This window comes from Danio aesculapii, chromosome 1, assembly GCF_903798145.1.
Source record: "Danio aesculapii chromosome 1, fDanAes4.1, whole genome shotgun sequence".
Lineage (NCBI taxonomy): Eukaryota > Metazoa > Chordata > Actinopteri > Cypriniformes > Danionidae > Danio > Danio aesculapii.
The window spans coordinates 36,284,956-36,305,819 of record NC_079435.1 but is presented as its reverse complement, the minus strand read 5'-3'; the positions used below and the strand labels follow the sequence as shown (position 1 = coordinate 36,305,819).

Here is a 20,864-nt window from a genome sequence, read left to right as displayed (position 1 = left end):
TACACTCGTGCCCAATGGACAAAAGACAGTAGCATGTTTGAGACAAGTGAAAGGGGGAGTAATTGACAGAGTATGCATAAGTAGTGCATTCACGCTGAAAACTCTAAAAATAATAAGTTCACTTTAATTACCCGAATGATCATTCAACCAGTAAAATGAAGTGTGGAATGATGGACACTTTACGCACTCAACAGCCGCCGCTTTTTACTTGCGTAGCAGAAGGGGCGGAGCTTTCGGGCGCACATGTTGGATTACTTCATTTATATTGGATAGTGAAAGCAGAATTCTCCTACGAGAGTGATTATAGTGCGGTTATAATGTGGTATTATTTGATTGTTTGATCATTTATTTCACTAATTTGGCAACCGGCAAATGTCATCAGGGAAACTGTTTGAATTTCCGCTTAGTAAAAAAAACATTCCATTTGGGAAGACACTACATACATATACTATATGCTGTCCAGTATGCAAGTACATAGTGCATAAGTGCAAAGTGTATAGTGTGCCATTTAGAATGCAGCTTATTTCTTTATTCCTTAAAAAAATTATTTAAACACATTTGAATCTGTTTTAATACTTTTCATTGTTTGTTGTTTTTATTTCTTATACTTGTATATGTTTGTTTTGTTCTCGTTAATGTAAAGCACTCAATTACTATTGTGTATGAAATGTGCTATATAAATTAACTTGCTTTGCCTTGTCTAAAGTACTATTTTTAAAGATAATAGATGCACTGGAGTATCTGAAAACATTATTTTCAGTTAAAAAATACAATAGTATTTTTATAAAAAGTCGATTTTTCCTATAAGTACTTTTTATTTTTTTAGAAAGTATGCAAAAGTATACTTTTCCCCACTAGGGATTCCAGATGAATCGGCTCAAACACTGCAACGATGAAAGCACCAATAGACAGGAAATCGAACGACAGCTCCTTGCCACGGCAGAGAGAATGAGAACTGAACGAGTAACTATGGTTACGGGAAATACTGTGGCATAAACGGCTTTGATTCTGTGCCCTTGAGGTATTGAATTGAGCCAGTCTTTCAGATAGACCAAGAAACATGCCTAAGTCTAAACATAAGTGTGGTCAGCAAGGCATAAAGATGCCAAAAAGAAACTGCTCTGGTTTCTCCAGAGAAGTCTAATGAGCTATTGCACAAACATCACATCGTACTGACAATAAAGCTAACAGATCCGAATAAAAAGACAAACCTAAGTTCATAACAATTAAAAATATCAATTGAAAGTGTGTGTATGAGTGAATTCGGTCATGAATAGCCAGCAGCAAGTGCTTAAGTCAACTGTGTGAATGTAAATGAGATGGCCGCTCTCTCTATTGATGTGCAAGACATGACACGGAGCACCATAATGGTCTGTTTTCCTTTAATGAGCGACCCTGTGTGAGCGTTTGCACTTCAAAGCTTCACTGTCGAGTTGAGCATGTCGTCTGGGGTCAAATGTGTGTTTGTGTGTATTATGTCAAACGAGTGTCATTAAGTGATAACGGCAAAATGCTCAATGACCTAATTAAATGACCTACTACTTAATACTTGGTCCAACCCTCTCCTTCTTACCCTCTGGGCACCCCCGAACAAGACCATCCCAACCCCCTCCAATTCCTTTCATCATACCATCCATCCCTCACCCTTCCAGAACGGCTTAAGATGATAAGAGAGACTGGGAATTTGGAAAAATTTCTCTCCATTTTTTTTAGACTAAAGGCTGGTTAAAATATTGCAATGGAGATCTTATTATTATAAATGTGATTGGGACGAGGAGCATAATATACAACACTGACTTTTTTTATACATATATGTAAATATATGTAAACTCAATCAACCACACCATGGTTAATAATTCATGAGATGAAGCTCTTAAAGGAATTGTTTTTGCACCCATGTTTTACTCATCCTTCACATCATTCCAGATTCATATGTGGTTATTTTTATGTCAGTAAAGCACAAAAGTACTAAAATGTGACATTCATAGACAAAATAGGATTTATACACTTATATTAATTATATAAATGATACGATTTAGTGATTCATTTTGAGAAACTGAAACTTGAGTCTCTAAAAAAAAGTAAGTTTAGTCTACGATAAATTCATTAATCTACATATAAATCCATCATTAAAATAAATTGCCATTTCCCCATGAACCTTTTTCACATTTCCTGATTTCTCGTTAGCGGAAGTAATCATAGTTGGGAAAACTTAGAGCGCAGTGAATGGAAGAGTTCATCAAATCATTTTTTTGCAATCCTATTTGCTGAAATAATAAAAGAAAAACTCCAAGATGGTGTTATCAAGACTTTCAGAAAAATAAATAAAATGGTGTGAGACTGACAATGGCAGCCAGAGGAGAGAACAATGTCAAAAAGTGGTTAGTTGTTTCTTGTAATTTGATGCAAAGATGATATAACACATACATAAATACATACAAATGTACATATTTTTTTTCTATTTAATAATTGTTGAGGTGGAAAAGTACATTATGAATTATTATATATATGTTCAGGGTTTGACATTACCACTTGCCAACCCGGGGGTAATTGCACTTTTCTTAAAAGCAGGGTTGACAATAAAGATGGACCAATGGCCCACGAGAATTGAAATGCAGCACGACTGACAAAAACAACTGGGTTCACATGAGCAAAAGAAAGCAGGTGAATACCGAATGGGAGGAGTATCACGCACATGGTAAGACCATAGGGTGAGACACAGGCGATCCTTTAGTGTCAAGCGCACAGGTGATGTGATGAGTGTGAGTGTTTAAAATAAATCCTGTTTCCTTGCTTGAAGCAATCGCTGCGATTGGTTCTTTTTGAAATAGACTGGACAAAAAGAGATGCTCATGCACCACTTTCAAAAGGTATTTTATGTAAGCAGCAGCAGTTGCAGCTTTTGCTTTCACCACTCTTTGAACAGATTATTAATAGGCTTAATGTTATCCGTTTGCGCATTATCATCCTTTCATTATGGTATGTTTTTCACCTGCTTTGCTTATAGCTATTTTTGTTATTATGGTTTAATTTTCATTTAATTTAATTATTGTTATTATGGTTTTAATATATTATCTTTTGCTAGTTTAACTATTTAAAATTTGTGGCTAAGAAATAATTATTTATTTATTTTTTGGTGCGGCCAGAAGAAAATTTGGTACCACACCATGAAACCCCTACCGATTAGCTCATGCTCATTGAGCAAAGTCATACACAACAGTGATGTGGACATAACACAATATCTAAATTAAGTAATTTTGGCATGCAAAAGTCAATTTATGTATAAAATATATATTTTCCCAACAACTAAATTGTGGCTAGTGAAAATGGCGAGTGGCTAATAATGTTAAAAAAACTTCTAGCCACAGTGACTAGTAATCAATAAAGTTAAATGTCCAGCAGTGTATATGATAATATTCTGTACTGTTCATTAGGTTCTATAATAAACGTCCAATCTATAAAAACTAAGTTGAAAAAAGTGTGCATAAATAAGTCATTTATAAACAGTGTAATGATCAAATTTCAAATCATTCAGACTCTGCTCACCTTGCAGTGTCTGTAGGCACTGGCCGGTCTTGATGTCCCAGATCTTGACGGTGGAGTCTGCGTTTCCAGATACTAGGATATTATCTTTAAGCTCCATGCCGCTGGTGAGGGACTGATGACCTGTGAGTGTGTGAATACAGTTCCCCGTCTCTACATCCCACACACGAATTGATGTGTCCAACGAACCGCTCACCACGTGGATGCCATCGAACTGGAGAAAAAGCAGATTAAATAAATCACTGTCTTCTGTAATTAATAAATAGCTTGTTATATAAGAAAATGGCTGGTGCTAAACACCCAGAGCTGTGATTTGGCTTATTCACTGTCTAGAATAAAACCAGAGAACAACAGAATAGAAGCTGTATTGAGTATGACAAGGATTTGATTCCTTTAACAATGAGAAGCAGCTCTAGCTGAATTCCAGATATGTTCAATTCCATTGTTATTGCATTAAACGCCACTATGTTTGATTAAATTCTTCTAATGTAATTACTGCAAAGCGCTTACAATTATGGATATATGAACAAATGAGGACAAATGCGGATTAGTACGGACTTCAGCCCAAATGCTTTGTCCCATAGTTGATGAGTCAGTGACAAATACAATGTACAAAGCATAAAATAATCTTTGCATTCATGTCGGTTTCATTGTTTGACTCGACTAGAATTTTCTGTTAATGACTTATTAATGATATCTATTATGTCATGCAACCAGTGTTGGGCAATTTGCTTTAAAAAAGAAATAGATTACAAATTACTGATTACTACTGGAAAATTGTAATTGATGACATTACTAATTACATAATGTAAAAAGTATTCTGATTACTAATTACTTTACTTTGAAGTTACTTTTAAAACATATAAAATATACCTATAAAAACTGCAGCTCTTCCAGTAATTTAATATTCACTGAAAAACATTACAATAGGTTGATCACAGCAGATTGACATTTACAAACTAATTATAGAGTTTGCCCAAAACTTAAAATTCTCTCATCATTTACTTGTTCCGAACCAGTTGTCTTTTTTTTAACAAAAAAAAAAAGAAAACTGACAACCACTGACATCCATAGTATGAAAAAGCACTGCAGTTTTTGGGTGTTCTGTGTTTGTCTGAGGTAATTAATAGGACCAGACAGAATCTGCGGACATTTTAAGCTATTTCTGCAAAGAATTTTGTAAAAAAAAAATCTGCAAATTTATGAAAAAAAATACATTTAATAACTTATATTTAATGTTTCCAATGCAAATCCAATTAGATCCACTTAATTAAATATAGCAAGTCTCATTTCATATATCTACCAATAGACATAAATTATTATATTACAAATTGTATTGTAAATAAATCATATGAACATTTTCATATTTGTTAATAATATTACTGTCATGTGACTCGCTGTTTTCAACATGTACCAGTGCAAAAGATGCGATGTGTATGGCATCAGAAGATACCTTCACACCTGATCCTGCACAAAAACTCAATTCAGATGGTTTAGGCTGAGTTAGACCGCCTTTTTTTTTGGGTGGGGAAGGGGGGGGGGGGTGACTGTGTCCTCCTTAGTGATTACAATATTTTTGTTTTTAAGCTTAATGAAATTGCAATGACATTGACTTTAGTAACTGTAATCAAATCACACAAATGTAAAATGTAATTGCTACATTACTGCATTCTGTAAAAATGTAATTATAATACAGTAATACGTTACTGTGGAACCAATTACACCCAACTCCGCATGTAACCTTCTCTACATGTGTCTGTCAATTCTTTTTTCCTTTAATGGTTATACTAAATGACTCCCAGTACACATAAATATGATTTCAAGTCATCCATGTATGATCTTTTTAGTTCTTTTTTTGAATGAGTGCTAAAAACAATATATCTCATTATAAAACATGTACATTATATAACAAAAACATTTTATGTTAGTGGACAACATTTTAGTCTCTCAATTACTTTCCTAATTACTTTGCTGCATTTTCGAATAAAGGCTGATTTATACCTCTGCGTCAAGCGCACGCATATGCTCCGGTGCTGCCTTCGCGCGGTCGCATAGCCCTTGCCGTGGCTGATGCAGAAACTGGCGCTGACCTTTCAAAGAATGTAACTACATGTCGAACGACATAGTGGTTGGCTTGGTAGCTGTGACCAGTGCGGGTAGGCCGAGAGCCATGTGAACTCGTTGGAGCGAGTGTTTACAAATGTGGAGTCCTGTGAAGTAGCTCTAGATGGAAACTGTTGTTTTGTATTAGTTAACCTTATGATTAATATTGTTGCACGTCCGCCAGTCCCGCCTCTGAATGAGTGAGTTTTAGCTACTTGTACATTAAAGTAGCGTTCAGAAAAAATAAAACACCCATGAAGAAACATGACAGAGAGGAACATAAAAACCTACTGCCAGTTAGCGTTTCGGAAGTGAGAACTATACGCAGAAGTATAAATTTATAATCTGCCTTAAGCATCATAAAGAATATAAAAGGTAACGTTTTATTTCTGAAGTTTACATACTTGGAAATTACTTATGAGTAGTATGTTGGCGAACCTTCAAAATACGAAGCACATGCACTTGTGAAGTTAGTTAAACTGACAGAATAACCAAATAAACAGCCCTAGATAGAGCACGACACACTAGCTTAAACCGTTTTTTAAAGATCCCATTACTGCTGTACTTAATTTCACTTATGGCTAAATCATTCTGAGTCATCACAGGTACGCAGTTCAGGTAAACTTCCTCCACAGCTGAATGAGTCAAGCTTTTCAAGAGAATAGACAGAATGATAGCGCTTCTTATTCAGGTCAAATATCACTTTAGCCCATATCTCATCTCTCTTTAACCTATGCTCCTTTTAGAGCAATGAGTGACGGTTGGGCTTTAAAATTCTCTTGCCTTACAGCTCAAGAATTAACGAAGCGATGACCCGCAGAATCACTTCATTTTTCTTTGATCAAAAAGCTAAAGTGGCTTCATTCTCGTTCCTGCTTTAAAGGAGTACGAATCCATCAGACAATAATCTGCCCTCTGAAGCAGAAGTGAAGTGGCTGTGTGTTGTTCAGTGCCAGGTAAATGTCTATGTTTACCTGTAGAGAGTAGACTCTGTTGGTGTGACCCTGGAGTGTGTGTAGGCAGGTCTCGGTTTCAGGATCCCACACTTTGACCATGAAGTCGTAGGCTCCGCTGACCACCCGGCGGCCGTCGTACTGTACGCAGCGAACGGCTGCCACGTGACCCATGAGCACGTGCAAACACTGACCCGTCTCGATGTCCCAAACCCGGAGCGTGGCGTCCCGAGAACCACTCACCACCCTAAGAGAGAAAACACAAAGTGGTTCACTTTTGTTCAAGTAGCAAGTTTGCATTGAAAGTTTCAAATAATAAAGTTGAATTGGTTTACTCTTAAACATAAAATAGCGGAATTTAATTAGACATTAACTCTGCAGACTATGACACTCAGTTGCTTTAAGGACTGTATTTGCTTATAGGATTACATTACATAAAAAAGAAAAACTTATTTGCTTACAAAAGCAAACCCCCTAGCACAAAGGTTTGATATACATTAAAACGGGTGCTGGTGAAGCAAAGAGAAACAAACAGAAACTGCCATTGTTGTTGCTGAATGAAGCCTGAGGTCACTGCACAAAATAAGCAATCAAGCTTGACACAAAGGGAAATACGCACACCAATTGGCCCAGAGGCATTGAAAACACTGAGAATATTGTCAAGCGAGCAATTGTGTGGTTTATAACAGAGTATAAAGCAGCAAAGCCCTCGTCTGGGTATTTGAGAACTCGGAGGATCCAATCCGCACGATTAAAAGCTGTAAAGCTGAAAGCAGATGGGAACTGTGCAGTTTAAGAAGCACAATGATATATTGTGCGCTGCCATTGAAGGGAATTATCTTTTAATAAGTATTGTGTAACATATAGTACTTTATATAATGTTTGAAAGTAATTGAACTCACGCATGGTGCAGTAGTTTGTTCTTCTAAAGCATAGGTCTCAAGCTCAATTCCTGGAGGGCAGCAGCTCTGCACAGTTTTGCTCCAACCCCAAATAAACACTGCTGATCCAAATAATCAAGGTGTTTAAGACTACTTGACACTACTAGATCAGCTGTGTTTGATTAGGGTTGGAGAAATACTATGCAGAGCTGTGGCCCTCCAGGAATTGAGTTTGAGACCTATGTTCTAAAGTTTATACTCTACACATAAGTGTTTCACTTTTAAACTCAAGGCATTGCATTGTCATTACAAGAATTACCACAGAGATAAACTGTATTTTAAAATATATTAAAATTGCAATAATATGCTGCTTTAATTGGATTTTAAATCTGAGGATGAGACGCTTGTTTTGAAGACTTATTTTCGACATTTTAGCCTTTATTGACAGGACGTGAAATGGGAGAGAGAGGGGGAGAGAATTGGGAAAGGACCACGAGTTAGGATTTGAACTCGAGGCACCTGGAGCTGTGCTATATATCAGTGCACTAACCAATGGCCTATTGTGCAGACAAACATAAGACGCTTTTTTCAGAAACACTATAAAATAAAATTAACGGTACCATGAAATAAAATAAAGTTTTTTAAAAGTTACTATCAGTATTATTTACTTTTAGGATATCTATAACAGGGTTTTGTAGGTTAATAAGACCCTTTTAAGATCATTATGAATGAAATTTTACAATATATTAAAATTACAATAATATGCTGCTTTAATTGGATTTTAAATTTGAGGATGAGACACTTTCTTGTTTTTAAGACTTATTTTTGACATTTTAGCCTTTATTGACAGGACAATGACAGGACGTGAAATGGGAGAGAGAGGGAGAGAGGATCAGGAAAGGACCACGAGTTAGAATTCAAACTCTAGACACCTGGAGCTGTGCTATATATCGGTGCACTAACCAATGGCCTATTGTGCAGACAAACATAACACATTTTTTAGGAAACACTATAAAATAAAATAAGTCTTAACGGTACCTTGAAATTAAAATTACGTTTTTTAGATGTTAGTATCAGTATTTGTTTTTAGGATCTCTCTAACAAGGTTTCTGCAGGGTTCTTCAAATCAAATGTAAGAATTTAAGACCCTTTTAAGATAATTATGAATAAAATTTTAGACATTATGAATGAAATTTTAGACATTATGAATGAAATTTTTGAAACATTTGACTTAGGCTAAAAACTAACTAATGGGTCGCTTACTTCTGTAAATCGTTTTTGTATTAATGGAAGCTCATGTAAAAGGATGTACTGCTTTAGTTTTCTTTCCCTGATTAGGGAATTTAATTTGGAGAATTTGCAGTAAAAATGTCTATTAGCTGCTGTGAATTGTATCTCTTTGAAGTAAAAAACTTTGAGATGGATTATAGGTGATTGGGTGTTGGCCAGATTGGCTAGATTTACTTTCACATAAGGAAATGAATTGCACATTTTTAAAATTTAATACCTACAACACAGTATTTCAGTGAATTTATGACTTTAAGTCTAAAATGTAGTTTTTTTTTTTTTAAATGTAAGACTTTTCAAAGGGGAAAAGAAGCACTCAGTCAAGTTAACATTATTTTGTAAATTGATGTCCACTTTAATGGAAATATTTATAACAAACCTGATAAATGTAACCTTTTAGTGGAAAATGGAATGTTTTACTAAAGATTTTAGACATAAGGCGCTGCTATCTTGGAATGTCGCTGAGTCTGACGTCATGGGGTTGGTTCCATTCCCTTAGCTGAACAGATACAGTGGAAGTAATGGACTGAACATGGAGACTGCAAAGGCTAACTTAACCCAATGAATAAAGTTGTGGGAGTGGAGCTGGTGCATATACAAGCATCAGATGTGTGTCTAATATAAAATATATATATTTATTCTATTTTTCTTTTTTCCCTTTTAATTACCGATCGTTTGATGCACTTTCGTCAACTCTCTGTATTACGCTGCCTGACTGCCTTCCCCTTTAAGACCCCACAGACAGCCTGTATAAGCTAGTGTTCCCAAAAACAGAGACAAAGATATTTAGAAGATATAAAACTGATATAAACATGTAAAGCTTGTAGTTAGTCACTTCCACCCAAATGGATCAAGTTTTATTTACATAACCTCACATTACAATTTCTAATTACATCATAACCAATGAAATGCTCTCTATTATCTGACATGGCCCACGCCCTTCAAGATGCTTCTCATTTGCTTTTCATTTGATGCACTTGAGCTCAACCATTCTCACTAGCGGAGGCACTATTGGCTGTTTTTTTTTTTAAAGGGTAGGAGCTACTCAATGTCCAATGTGCCAATGTGTTTCGGTTAAGATTACGTCAAACATCGAACAAAAATGCATATTTCAAAGCACTTCACGGGAGCTTTATTTACTCCATATTTCTGATTAGTAGTGCATGCATACGAGTATGTCTATTTTGTAAAAATAAAAAATAAATGCAGAATTATTTAAACACACATTTAGATGTATAGTGTAGCATATGTTACCTTTTCTCATGCAAGTGCATACAGCGTACTGTTGAGGTATGACCGTACAGCGTGTGGATACATTCTCCCGTCTCTGCATTCCAGACCTTGAGCGTTCGGTCCGTGGATCCACTGATAATGATGTTGTCTCGCATCTGAGAGGACCAGACCCCACCGGTGTGGCCCACTAACGTGCGCAAACACTGCAGAAAAAGAGGATGAACGCAAAGGTAAACCAACTGAAACACAGAGTAATGAACGTACGGTAAAAACGCTTCAAATAAATCACTTAAATTATGTCTGCACTAATTATAAGAACACCGATCCATCACATTTGACCTTAACTGCAGACATCATTCCTGCTTATCTACATTCATCAAACAACTGCAATTCTAGGCAGGAAGGAGCAGTAATGGAAAATGAAACACACTGTATTTCAAATGACATTAGATTATTGATCACCGTGGTGAGAGAAATCCCTTCAAACAATCCATAAGGCTAAGGGCCATTTCCTCTATATATAATTGAAGCAAATTCAATTTAATTTCAGAGGCAAACAAAGGATCAAAATGTGCGATTGGTCATTCGGTTGTGTTATGAGGCGAGTGGAAAGTGACACCTCAGGGTGTAACCTCTGAACCATGACCGATAAAAGCAAGGGCGATAAACCCCAGAGATGTGAAAGAGGTCTCAAGGCCTTTAATTCATAATGCAGCTGCTCCTATTTCCGTCTCTATCTTGTTCATGATCAACTGTAACACGTCATTAATTTTTAGAAGTGGTGACCATCCTCCAAGACATTGAGGACTTGAGCGTGGCTTTGTTCTAATGCCATATGTGGCGTCTGATGGAACAAAAGAGCAACTACTGAGGACATCAAACCAACCAGCAATCCTTCACTGCGCTAACAATAAAAAGACAAATGACACGATCAAAGGAAAAGGTTAAAAGCAGAATGGCTCTTCATGGGGAAGCCATGATGTGTTAAAATGTGCCAGTTTCTTATCATCTAGTGTTGAAAAGCTACCCAACTCATTTGTAGTGCCCATAAAATGCCTGCGAGAAAAGGGAAGGGGGCTTAAATCATGAATATTAATGCTCTTCTTGCTGCATTATGCATGAGGTGTTGTGTTCTATAATGAGTATGTGCTACTAAGGCGATGGATCTTTCCCATGGAATGTTGAGGTGGTTTAAATAATGCTGGCGAGGAACGGAAAGCTTTCGGCCGTGTTCTCAAGCGATTACAGCCTGTTCAGTCTGTGTCTGGGAGAGGACCTTTGAAACCAAATGGCTTAGGTGTCTGTTTATCTGCCCGTTGAGAAAGCATAAAAGAGCAAGTCCGTGGCACCCACGAGGTATGGAGATTAGCATTCCGTTTGAGTGGCTGGTGGGAAACGTTTGAAGCCAAGGATAGTCAGAGGTTTAAATCCATTTGAGTAACCCCTTCCAGATTCCACTCATTTTACAGTCTTCATCTAATCTCGGTGAGGAAGAGACCGTGTCAATTGCGGCCAGGGTGCTAAAGTGCACATGCTTGTTTCTGTTTAGTCTCTTTCCAAAAATTTACATGGCTTTCAATGGACTGAAGCGGGTCACATTTCAACTCTCTTGGTTCTTGTTTGAAACCCATCATATCTTTGAATGGCCAGGATTGGCTCAGACATTCATGTCTCAGATGGTGAGCAGACTGTTTGGAGCAGCTGTTTTCATTGCTAACCCTCCTATTTTCATACCAAAAAGTCTTCTCCCATCTGGAGGAGCACTATTATTAAAGCTTTTCATTAACAAACCACAGACTACAATGGTTTGTGGGAACTGCAGTTTGAAGAACATCTGTCTGTTAAACACAGTTAAGCTGTTGAGCCCAGGCTCTGTAAAGGAGTCAAAGGAGGGTATACAAGGTAAAAGTAAATGATAATGTTTCAAAACCACTGTATGGTTCTCAAGAGCAATAAATGGCTGATGGCTATTTTAGTAAATAGAAGGGTAAAAAGAGTCTTTAAGTACAAAACCTAGCAACACTGTCACAATATTACATCACTAAACCAAATTAACAGAGAGCTTTCTGGGAAAGACAGACTATTTTAAAGGTCATCAGAGGTTAAACCATTATAGCAAACTACAAACATGTGGTAAAGAGACAGTTCTCCTAAAAATTATAATTGACTCACTATTTGCTCACTCAATTGGTTTCAAAAATTATTAGTTTATTCTGTTGAGGACAAGACATTTTGATTTAAAAAATAGGTGAAAAGCTGTAACCACGGACTTCCACTGCAGGGAAATCAAGTACTATGGAAGTCAATGGTTTCCGACTTTCTTCAAACCTATTCTTTTGTGTTCAATAGAAGAAAGAAAATGAGACCGGTTTGGAACAAGTAAAGGGTGAGTAAATGACAATTTTCAGTTTTGGGTGAACAATCCTTTTAATGTTAATGGCTGAACGATATAATATATTTGAATAATATATTTGATGGAAGCACACACTAACATATATTGATAAAAGTTTTGTGACTTTCCATGATTTATTTTAGGAATTAATACATTTTCATGAATTTTCCAATATTTTGGTATGACAAACCAAAGAATGGTAATTTAGAATAGAGCCCTGCATTTGAGCCTAAGACATTATGCTCTTTGGGCTGGGCTTCGGGCCAATTTTCACATCATAGCTAGCACACATATCGGGCTTTGGGCCTGCTTCAGAAATAAAAGAAAAACTTCAGAAAAGTTTAATGTGATCTAATGCGTGCAGTCCGAAAGAGCCAGTGATGCATTGCACATAGAGATTGCCAGCCACGTGCAATGGAGAACATAAAGAGATAAATTGCCAACGGCAAACTTAAAACGGTGAAAAAACGCTAGAGGAAAGGGAAATCTTCTGGTCAACTTTTAAATAGTGACAACTTTAAATGATGAGCCAACTGGTTATGCACAATGCACAACTTGTAAATTGAGTAAACTCACTGTGGACCACATACTGCTTGGATATCAATGCCACTTAAACAAACTTACATTAAAAAAATAAAATAAAATCATCTACTTTTTATTTAATACAAATCTGGTCTATTTTAATGGCTGTAACAATATAAGCTGTTTAGCAGAAAAAAAAGACGGGCTTTGGGTCAGACTCTGGCCAAAAATTTAAGCTGTTAAAGACGAGCTTTAAGACAAGAGTAGGGCTACAGCCTGTGTCTCTCGGGCCAAGGCCGGGCTAGGGCTTAGATTAAAGGCCCATACAGGGCTCTAATTTTGAATGAACAATTTGACTTATTTATCTATTTATGTATCTGTTTATTTGCAAATATCCCTCACTCATAAATGAATACCAAAAAGCCGAATTGTTCATGTGCATTAAATAATATTACCAGATCCAACTGTATTCAAATCAAATCTAGTTCATGTTGTTAACTACTGTAAACTATTTTGGAATGATTGCAAAACCAAATAAAACAAAAGGTCACACGTTAGTTTGATGGTTCGTTTGTTGAATTCAAGTTACATTGCATCTACTAGCCAACTAATTCACATTAAATTAGAAGTAGATTGTTAGGTTGGGGTTAGGGTTAGTGTAAGTTGGCATGTCCTTGCACAGTTTCTTATAGTCAGTTAAATGTCTGTTAAAAGAGCAGTATCAACAGATATTAAGCAGACAGTCTACTAATACTTAAATGGACCATCAATATAAAGTGTCACCAAATAAAAAAAAACTGAGTTTATTCAAGATCATAAATACTAATATATGTAAAATAAATAATACTCATTAAAAATTTAAATAATACTACATTGACATCAACATATTCTCAATGCAATTGATGGTAAGGTGCAAAAAAATCTTACAACAGCTACAATAAAACCATTCAAAAATCTTTAGAGAGGGTATTAGCATTGATTTGAGAACAGATTTAGACACATCTTCCATAATACATGACTTGCCAGCTCAGCATATGAAGGTAATGCGCGACAGGGTGTGTTTGTTTTGTGTGATGCAGAAGTGGGTGGAGGCTCGGGGCAGGAGTGCTGCAGTCTGCATGTTAAGGAGTTGGTGGTCAGCCAAAGGTGCAGTCTGAGTCATGGCTGGAGAGAGGGAGGGCGAGCCGGAGAGGAGCAGGAAATTAAAAGCTGAATAAACGAGGGGAGAGAGCGAGCGTGAAATGCAGCCAAAGGCTTTAGGATGAGTGAAAGATGTGATGAAAGCAAGAAGTAAACAGGACGATGGAGGCTAGAGGGCTGTTTTCACAGTAAGAGACAGATGCATATGCTCAAACACTCCCTGTGGCCTCCTCACTTTTCTATGCAGGACGTCCCATCACACCCAGACCCTCCTGCGCAAGTGTAAACATCTCTACCAAAGGTGACCTCCAGAGGGAGAAAACTGCTTTTGAAAGCAATACCAAAATGCTTTCAAAGCCTTACAGATTTTAAACTGAATCTACACAAATTTATATTTTACCCTGGGGTACCTATTAATCCAACACTGTAAAACCCAATAAGTTAAGGTAACTCAAACAATTTGAGGAAACAGATTGCAACAAACAATTTAAATTCAATAACTAATTCTATAAGTACTGTGAACTTAATCCATTTGAGTAAACAAAGCAATTTGAGCACAGTAAAACCCAATAAATGAAGAGAACAAACCAATTGGGTACTGTGAAACCCAATAAGTTAGGGCAACTCAAACCATTTGAGGAAACCGATTGCTACAAACCATCGGAGTTAAAAAACAATCTATATGAGTATTGTGAACTTAGTCCATTTAAGTTGAAGTAATGAAGTATTTAACTCAGCAAGGTTAGCTGAAAGATTGCTCAAAGATTTTTGCGAGTTGAATTGAGTTGAAACAATACTTGAGATTTTTTTGGGACAACTTAATTGTTTTATGTTCAATCCACTTAATCGTTAATACTTGATTCATGTTGGGACGAGATTTTTTTTCCCCCATTTTGCATTTTTACAGTGTCATTTTATACCTGATTAATCTGGAAAATTTGGCAAATAATTGTGCTCTGGTTGTCTTAAATCTTCTTAAATATAGTACAAACACTTTTTGTTGTTGCTTTATTGCAGTTAACATATTTGTGGTTGGGACATATTTGTCCCCTTAGGTGCTGAAGCTAAATGGTACAAAAAGCACATAAATATTTAATTGGGTAATTACAGAGTATGTTTGTTTGTTTCCAAATAATTTGTTACATTTCCTTTCATCCCTTCACCATATTTATGGTTTCCCACAATTACAAACCAATTGATTCACTATGCATTTCCAAAGTAATTTGATAAAGTTTGACTAACAAAACCGATTTTCTTATTTAAAACTACAAGGTATATACACACTGTAAAACCCAACAGTCAACTTGATCAAATGAAATAAGTATGGTTAACTCAATTTACTTAAAGTTTATTCTACTCATTTGAAAAAAAAGTTTTGAATTCACTGTTGAAGGTAATGTGTTAAATACCTCATTACTTCAACTTAAATTAATTTCACAGTACTCATATAGATTTGTTTAACTCAAATTGTTGGTAGCAATTGGTTTCCTCAAACGGTTTGAGTTGTCTTAACTCATTGGGTTTTACAGTACTCAATTGGTTTGAGTGTCTTCATTTATAGGGTTTTACTTTGCTGAAATTGCTTCATTTACTCAAATGGATTAAGTTCACAGTACTCATTATGATAAGTTTTTGAACTTAAATGGTTTGTTGCAATCGGTTTTATTAAATGGTTTGAGTTACCTTAATTTTTTTGGCTTTACAGTATACATTAAATTATTATGCTGCTTTACGCACATTGTGAGTCTTTTAGTATTTTAAAGTCTTGTTTTCAAGGTAACCCCTATCTTCTGTGGTCACCTAAAGTTTCCACATGACTCATCCCTGCACAGAAAGAAAAAAGCAGTGAGTATATCCTGTCCACACTTCTCAGAGAAGCCAGATTTAGTACATTTTAGCCCTGGGCTGGTTATGAAGTGACAGAAAGAGAGAGAGATGTTGCCCAAGTGTCACTGCCACTATATAAGGAATATTCCAAAAGGCATTTTAAAGCTGCTAGACGTCAGACATGTCCGTACAGCTGGCACAGAGGAAACCTCCATTGCTTCAGAGAGCTGGTGATCGTCTATGAAGTTTTAGGAGGAATCCTTCTTGGCTCAGGGAGACTTTAGACGGGTCCGACAGCTCACAGTAAGATAGAGCGAGAAAGAGAGGGTCCTACGTATTAATCCGTGAAGTGGTGCAATCTCTGAGATGCCAGGTAATCTCAACAATGCAGCTTTTGATGGCCTTACCATGGAGACAACATTAAAACCAAAGTCCAAAGCCTCTATTCTTATCTTGACCCTAATCCAAAACAACTCCACTTCTTGCTTATGTTTCTGTCACATTTCATCCCTCATCAAACTCTTATCATGCCGTACAGATCCTCAAGCGTGGCACACATTCAAATGAGCAGGATGATGCGTTACGGCCTAATCTTCCCCCAAAATCACTTTGCTATTACACACAGCATGAGGCCCATTCAATTTCTATGGAAGAGGGCCAGTAATAGCATTATCATGCTAGTGTGAGTGAAGATGGTCTGTAATCCACGGCATGCCAATCAGATCTTTATCTAACACTCGTGTGTCAGACATCGCTTAGAGATTTACTTATTTTCATGGCAAGAAAATGATACTAGGGGCAGACATGAAAACAACAATACACCCATGTAAATTTGCTTCTAACATGGTAACGCCAGTGTTTTCTGCACAAACTGCAAAGAAAAAGCAAGCAAGCACGTTCTCAATTTTCTCAGAAGCAGGTTTTCATGAACAAGTTTGGGTATTACATATGGTGCATTAAAAATAGATATGTCTATGAATCAGCATATGTGACCCTGGACAAAAATAAACAGTCACAAGTGTATTTTTGTTTTGTGCTTTTTTTAAATTAAGATACACATGATAGCTAAATAAATTATCTTTACGTTGATGTTAATTTGTTAGGATAGGACAGTATTTAGCAGTGGTACAACTATTTGAAAAGCTGAAACCTGAGGATTAAAAATATATAAATAAAGTGAAAATTGCATTTAAAGTATAGGTGGGCATATAATTTTTTTTGTTTATTCAGTTAAACATGAATTTTGTAACTGTGGGCCTACATAAGCTCCAAACAGCGATTTCATACTTGCTTTTATTGTACGTACATCCAAAAAATGCTGCTTCTCAATGCCAAGTTCACAGAGCCCTGACGGTGTGTCAAACATTGAGTATGTTTACGTGGGCAACAATACCTTAATACGATTTTAATATGAATACTCTGATTAAGAGATTTTTGAATACCTTAATGCGATCAAGTCATAACTGAAGTAACTGAACTGAAGTCATAACTGAACGCACACACGCACAGCGAAATGCAGAAGTTTTTTTTCCTTTCCGTTTGTAGAGCGTTATTACATTCCAAAACACTCTCACCAGTCCTTGCTTCTTATTTGGGTCTAATACCCCAGTCTGTCACGATGGCATGAATGAAATGTTCAGGAGTTAAAGTAAAACTGCAGAATTGCAGTGCAAGTCAGGCATCCAGCTGATTTGATTCAGAAGGGCACTTTTTTGTCAGACGGCTCACCGGTCAGGTATACATCCGCGCTAAAACATCAAGGTGAAACTCATCATAGCTTGCATAGAATAGACCCAGCTCCCAACCCAACTTTGAGAATAGATTAACGGCAATATTTTTTTTACGCAGCACGTTTACGCCGATAACAGCCCACCACTAATTTAAAGTGCTCCAAATTAAGTTTGCTAGCAATGCATATAATAATATTATTATGAAAAACAGTTTTGATACATTTACACTAGGAAATTGACAAAATATCCTAATGGGATCTTTTGGCATAAAAGAAAATGGTAATTTTGACTCATTTAAGGTATTTAAAAACATTTTAATATTAATAATAATAAAAATATACCACATAAGACTAGATTTGTTGTCTAGGGTCACATATAAGCTAGATTGCTGCTGGAAATGGTGTTGTTGATACCAGCAGGGGCGCTCAACCTGCGGTCTGTGTGGGTCCTAATGCCCCAGTTTATTGATGGGGACTCTAGACTGCTTAGTGAGCGTCGTTTTTTAGATGAGATGTTAAATCGAGATCTTGACTCTGATTAACCCTGGCATACTGGCCAAATTTGCCCATTGGCCTCTGTCTATCATGACCTCCTAACTATCCCCATATCAAAATTGACTTCATCGCTCTGTCTCCTTTCCACCAATCAGATGGTGTGTGTGTGGCACACGGTCAGGCGCAATATGGCTGCCGTAGTGTCATCCAGGTGGATGCTGCACACTAGTGGTAGATGAGGAGTTTCCCCCCAATGTGTCCAGAAAAGCGCTATATAAAAGGAATTATTATTATTATTATTATTATTATTTTACATCCCGTTACAACATGTTTTTGAACAAACCAAATCATGGTAAATTTATGTGAAACTATCCTGTCAAGTTCAAATGTGTAAATAAAGTAAATATCCTTAAAAGCATTTGTAATCGTAAAATAAATTTTGGGTATAGTTCTGAAAAATCCTTGATAACTTAACATTTTAGCCAATATTATAACCAGCCTTTCTCTATAAACAACTTGGTGTTGATTAATCACTTCTGCAAAAGGAGGAAGCCATCCCATAGTGGTGATGGTGCCAACTCCCAATAAACATTATCTGTTATGAGAAAAGCTGCTAATCTGGTCTCAGATCAGCAGTGAAGGGCACCTTCTTACCGACACAGAAAGAAACCTGCTGCTTCCAACAGATGGACTGCAGCAGAATGGCCCCTTCGGACAGAATTTTTCAGTTTTAATCTATAAACTCAAAATGGACTCTATAATGAGCAAAAAAAACATTGAAGAGGGTTTAATGAGAACAGAGCACTTGTATGCAAAGGAATTCCAAATATTTTCTCACCATGACATTCTTTGGCTTGCTTTATCCTCAGACAATATCAGAGTAAAGCAAACAAAGAACGTAGAGAAACTTGGACAATGAGACACCCAACCACCGCACAAAGAGAAAAGCACACATTCATTCTTTAGACAAAATGGAGGTCAAACTGAAAAGAACAACAACAACTAGTGTTTGTTTGAGATGGTGAATGTGTATATGGGGGACGGAGATGTACGAATTCACGACCCATGACCCACAGGAGCCTATTTGTCTAGATCTGCTATCGATCCAAACCAGAGAAGGCTTTAGTCTCAGAGGGCGAGTATCTGGCTGTGAGCTGCTTCCATGAGCTCCTGGGCTTTACAGCACTTAAATGGTGAACTGAAGTGTAGCGAGAGGAAAAAGTAAACAGACCCAAGGTCAAGAGAGACTGTAAGAGAACCAGAAAGAAAGGAAGAAAGCAATGAAACACAAGGGAGGCTGGGGAACATCCATAGATTGATGGAGGCAATGCAGCCGAGTGAACATTTGCGGCTGTGGCCATGACAACAGGACTGCAGACCGCTGATAAAAAGGGACTGTGTGGTGCACAAAATGCTAATGTTTTGGAACAGAAAATAAGTGCATATTGGATGTTATTAATGAACTCCAAAAGACAGTTAATAGTTTACAGTTGAGCGAACTGCAGAAGTGAGTAGAGAGTAGAAGAAAGTGTAGCAGAAAGCAGTCACACTAAATCCCATTGTCTCCTGCTTCACTGTGCTACTTCCTCTGACAGGCGCTTCAAAGGACACGGCATTTCCTGTTTAATTGGCCACAGCCAGTGTCGCGGGACTCGCTAAAGCATTGCATCAGTCTTGAGACCCTATTCACAGCTATATTCTAAGAAAATATACCATACTAAGTGCTTTTAAGACTAAGTACATAAAGAGAAATTTAAAGGGAATGTCAACATCTTATAAATGTACATTTATGAAGCACACTAGGAGTTGAGCTACTATGAGCAGTTAAGTTTAATCTCATTTACATTGTCATCACCTTCGCTGCCAATCAGGAAGGAAGCTAAGTTTAAAGGGACGTGAGCGGGGAAGCTCGCTCCCTCTTGCTTGCCTTTTTGTGTGTGTTTTGGCTTGTGTTGTCATTTATTATGTTGATTTGACTTTAGAGTTTGATTTTGTTCTTGTTTCAGTTTTGGTGCGTTGTTACCGTCTTGTATGAGCGTATATCACGATCACTGATCTTTGGTGTCTGAATTCCCCTGGGAATCGTGTAGTTTAGATGTCACGTGACATACACCTCGCAACACGCAGAAAACTCCACTGTCTAAACACTAGTTTAGAAGTGAGAGCCATCCGCTGTAAGTTTTCTACGTAACTTTGGTTAGAAGAGTAGTATTACATTTAGCATGCAAGCACTGAATATTTTTTGTTTGCTTATTTTACTATTAGTAGGTAGTTTAGAGGGTAATTTTCAGCTAATTGAGATGTTTGTTATAATACTTTCTTTTATTTGGTGCCCCAATCATTCATTTTATTTTTCCCCATTCATAACATACAATAATTGATTTTCTTTTGTGAGATTCCAACTTGTATACAATATTTTTTGCTGTTTGACTTCCTTTCACTTTTGTAAATAAATGCACTTATTTTGACATTATTTGGTTGTCGTTTTGTTTTTTTGCCACCAACTCACCAGAAACTGAGTCACATCAAATGTTACCTCTTTAACCTCTCAAGCTAAACTTTAAAGTTGTAACATTCAGTTAATTGGTTTAAAGCTTGAATAACTATATTTTTTAATTTAGAAATAAGTTTCACTGAACCTTTTGATCACACAGTAAAAACGGTGTTGTTCTTTCTTGCTTCGTTTTTCCAGTTTTGATCTTTTCACATTTACTTGAGATGCAAAAAGTCTTGTTTTCTGTGATTTGAACTGATCAAAA

The 20,864-nt window shown here is 36.7% G+C and overlaps 1 protein-coding gene across 4 annotated transcripts in view; it reads right to left on the bottom strand.

Moving 5' to 3' along the window:
* The window catches only part of fbxw7 (F-box and WD repeat domain containing 7), a 276,839-nt gene that overhangs the window by 2,605 nt on the left and 253,370 nt on the right, over positions 1-20,864 (bottom strand). For all 4 annotated transcript variants that reach the window (XM_056459555.1, XM_056459563.1, XM_056459572.1 and 1 more), the window contains 3 exons: positions 10,022-10,203; positions 6,621-6,846; positions 3,547-3,757 (listed from right to left, as the gene is read on the bottom strand). In XM_056459555.1, coding sequence (XP_056315530.1) covers positions 3,547-3,757; positions 6,621-6,846; positions 10,022-10,203 — 619 coding nt within the window. The remainder of the gene's footprint in view (positions 1-3,546; positions 3,758-6,620; positions 6,847-10,021; positions 10,204-20,864) is intronic.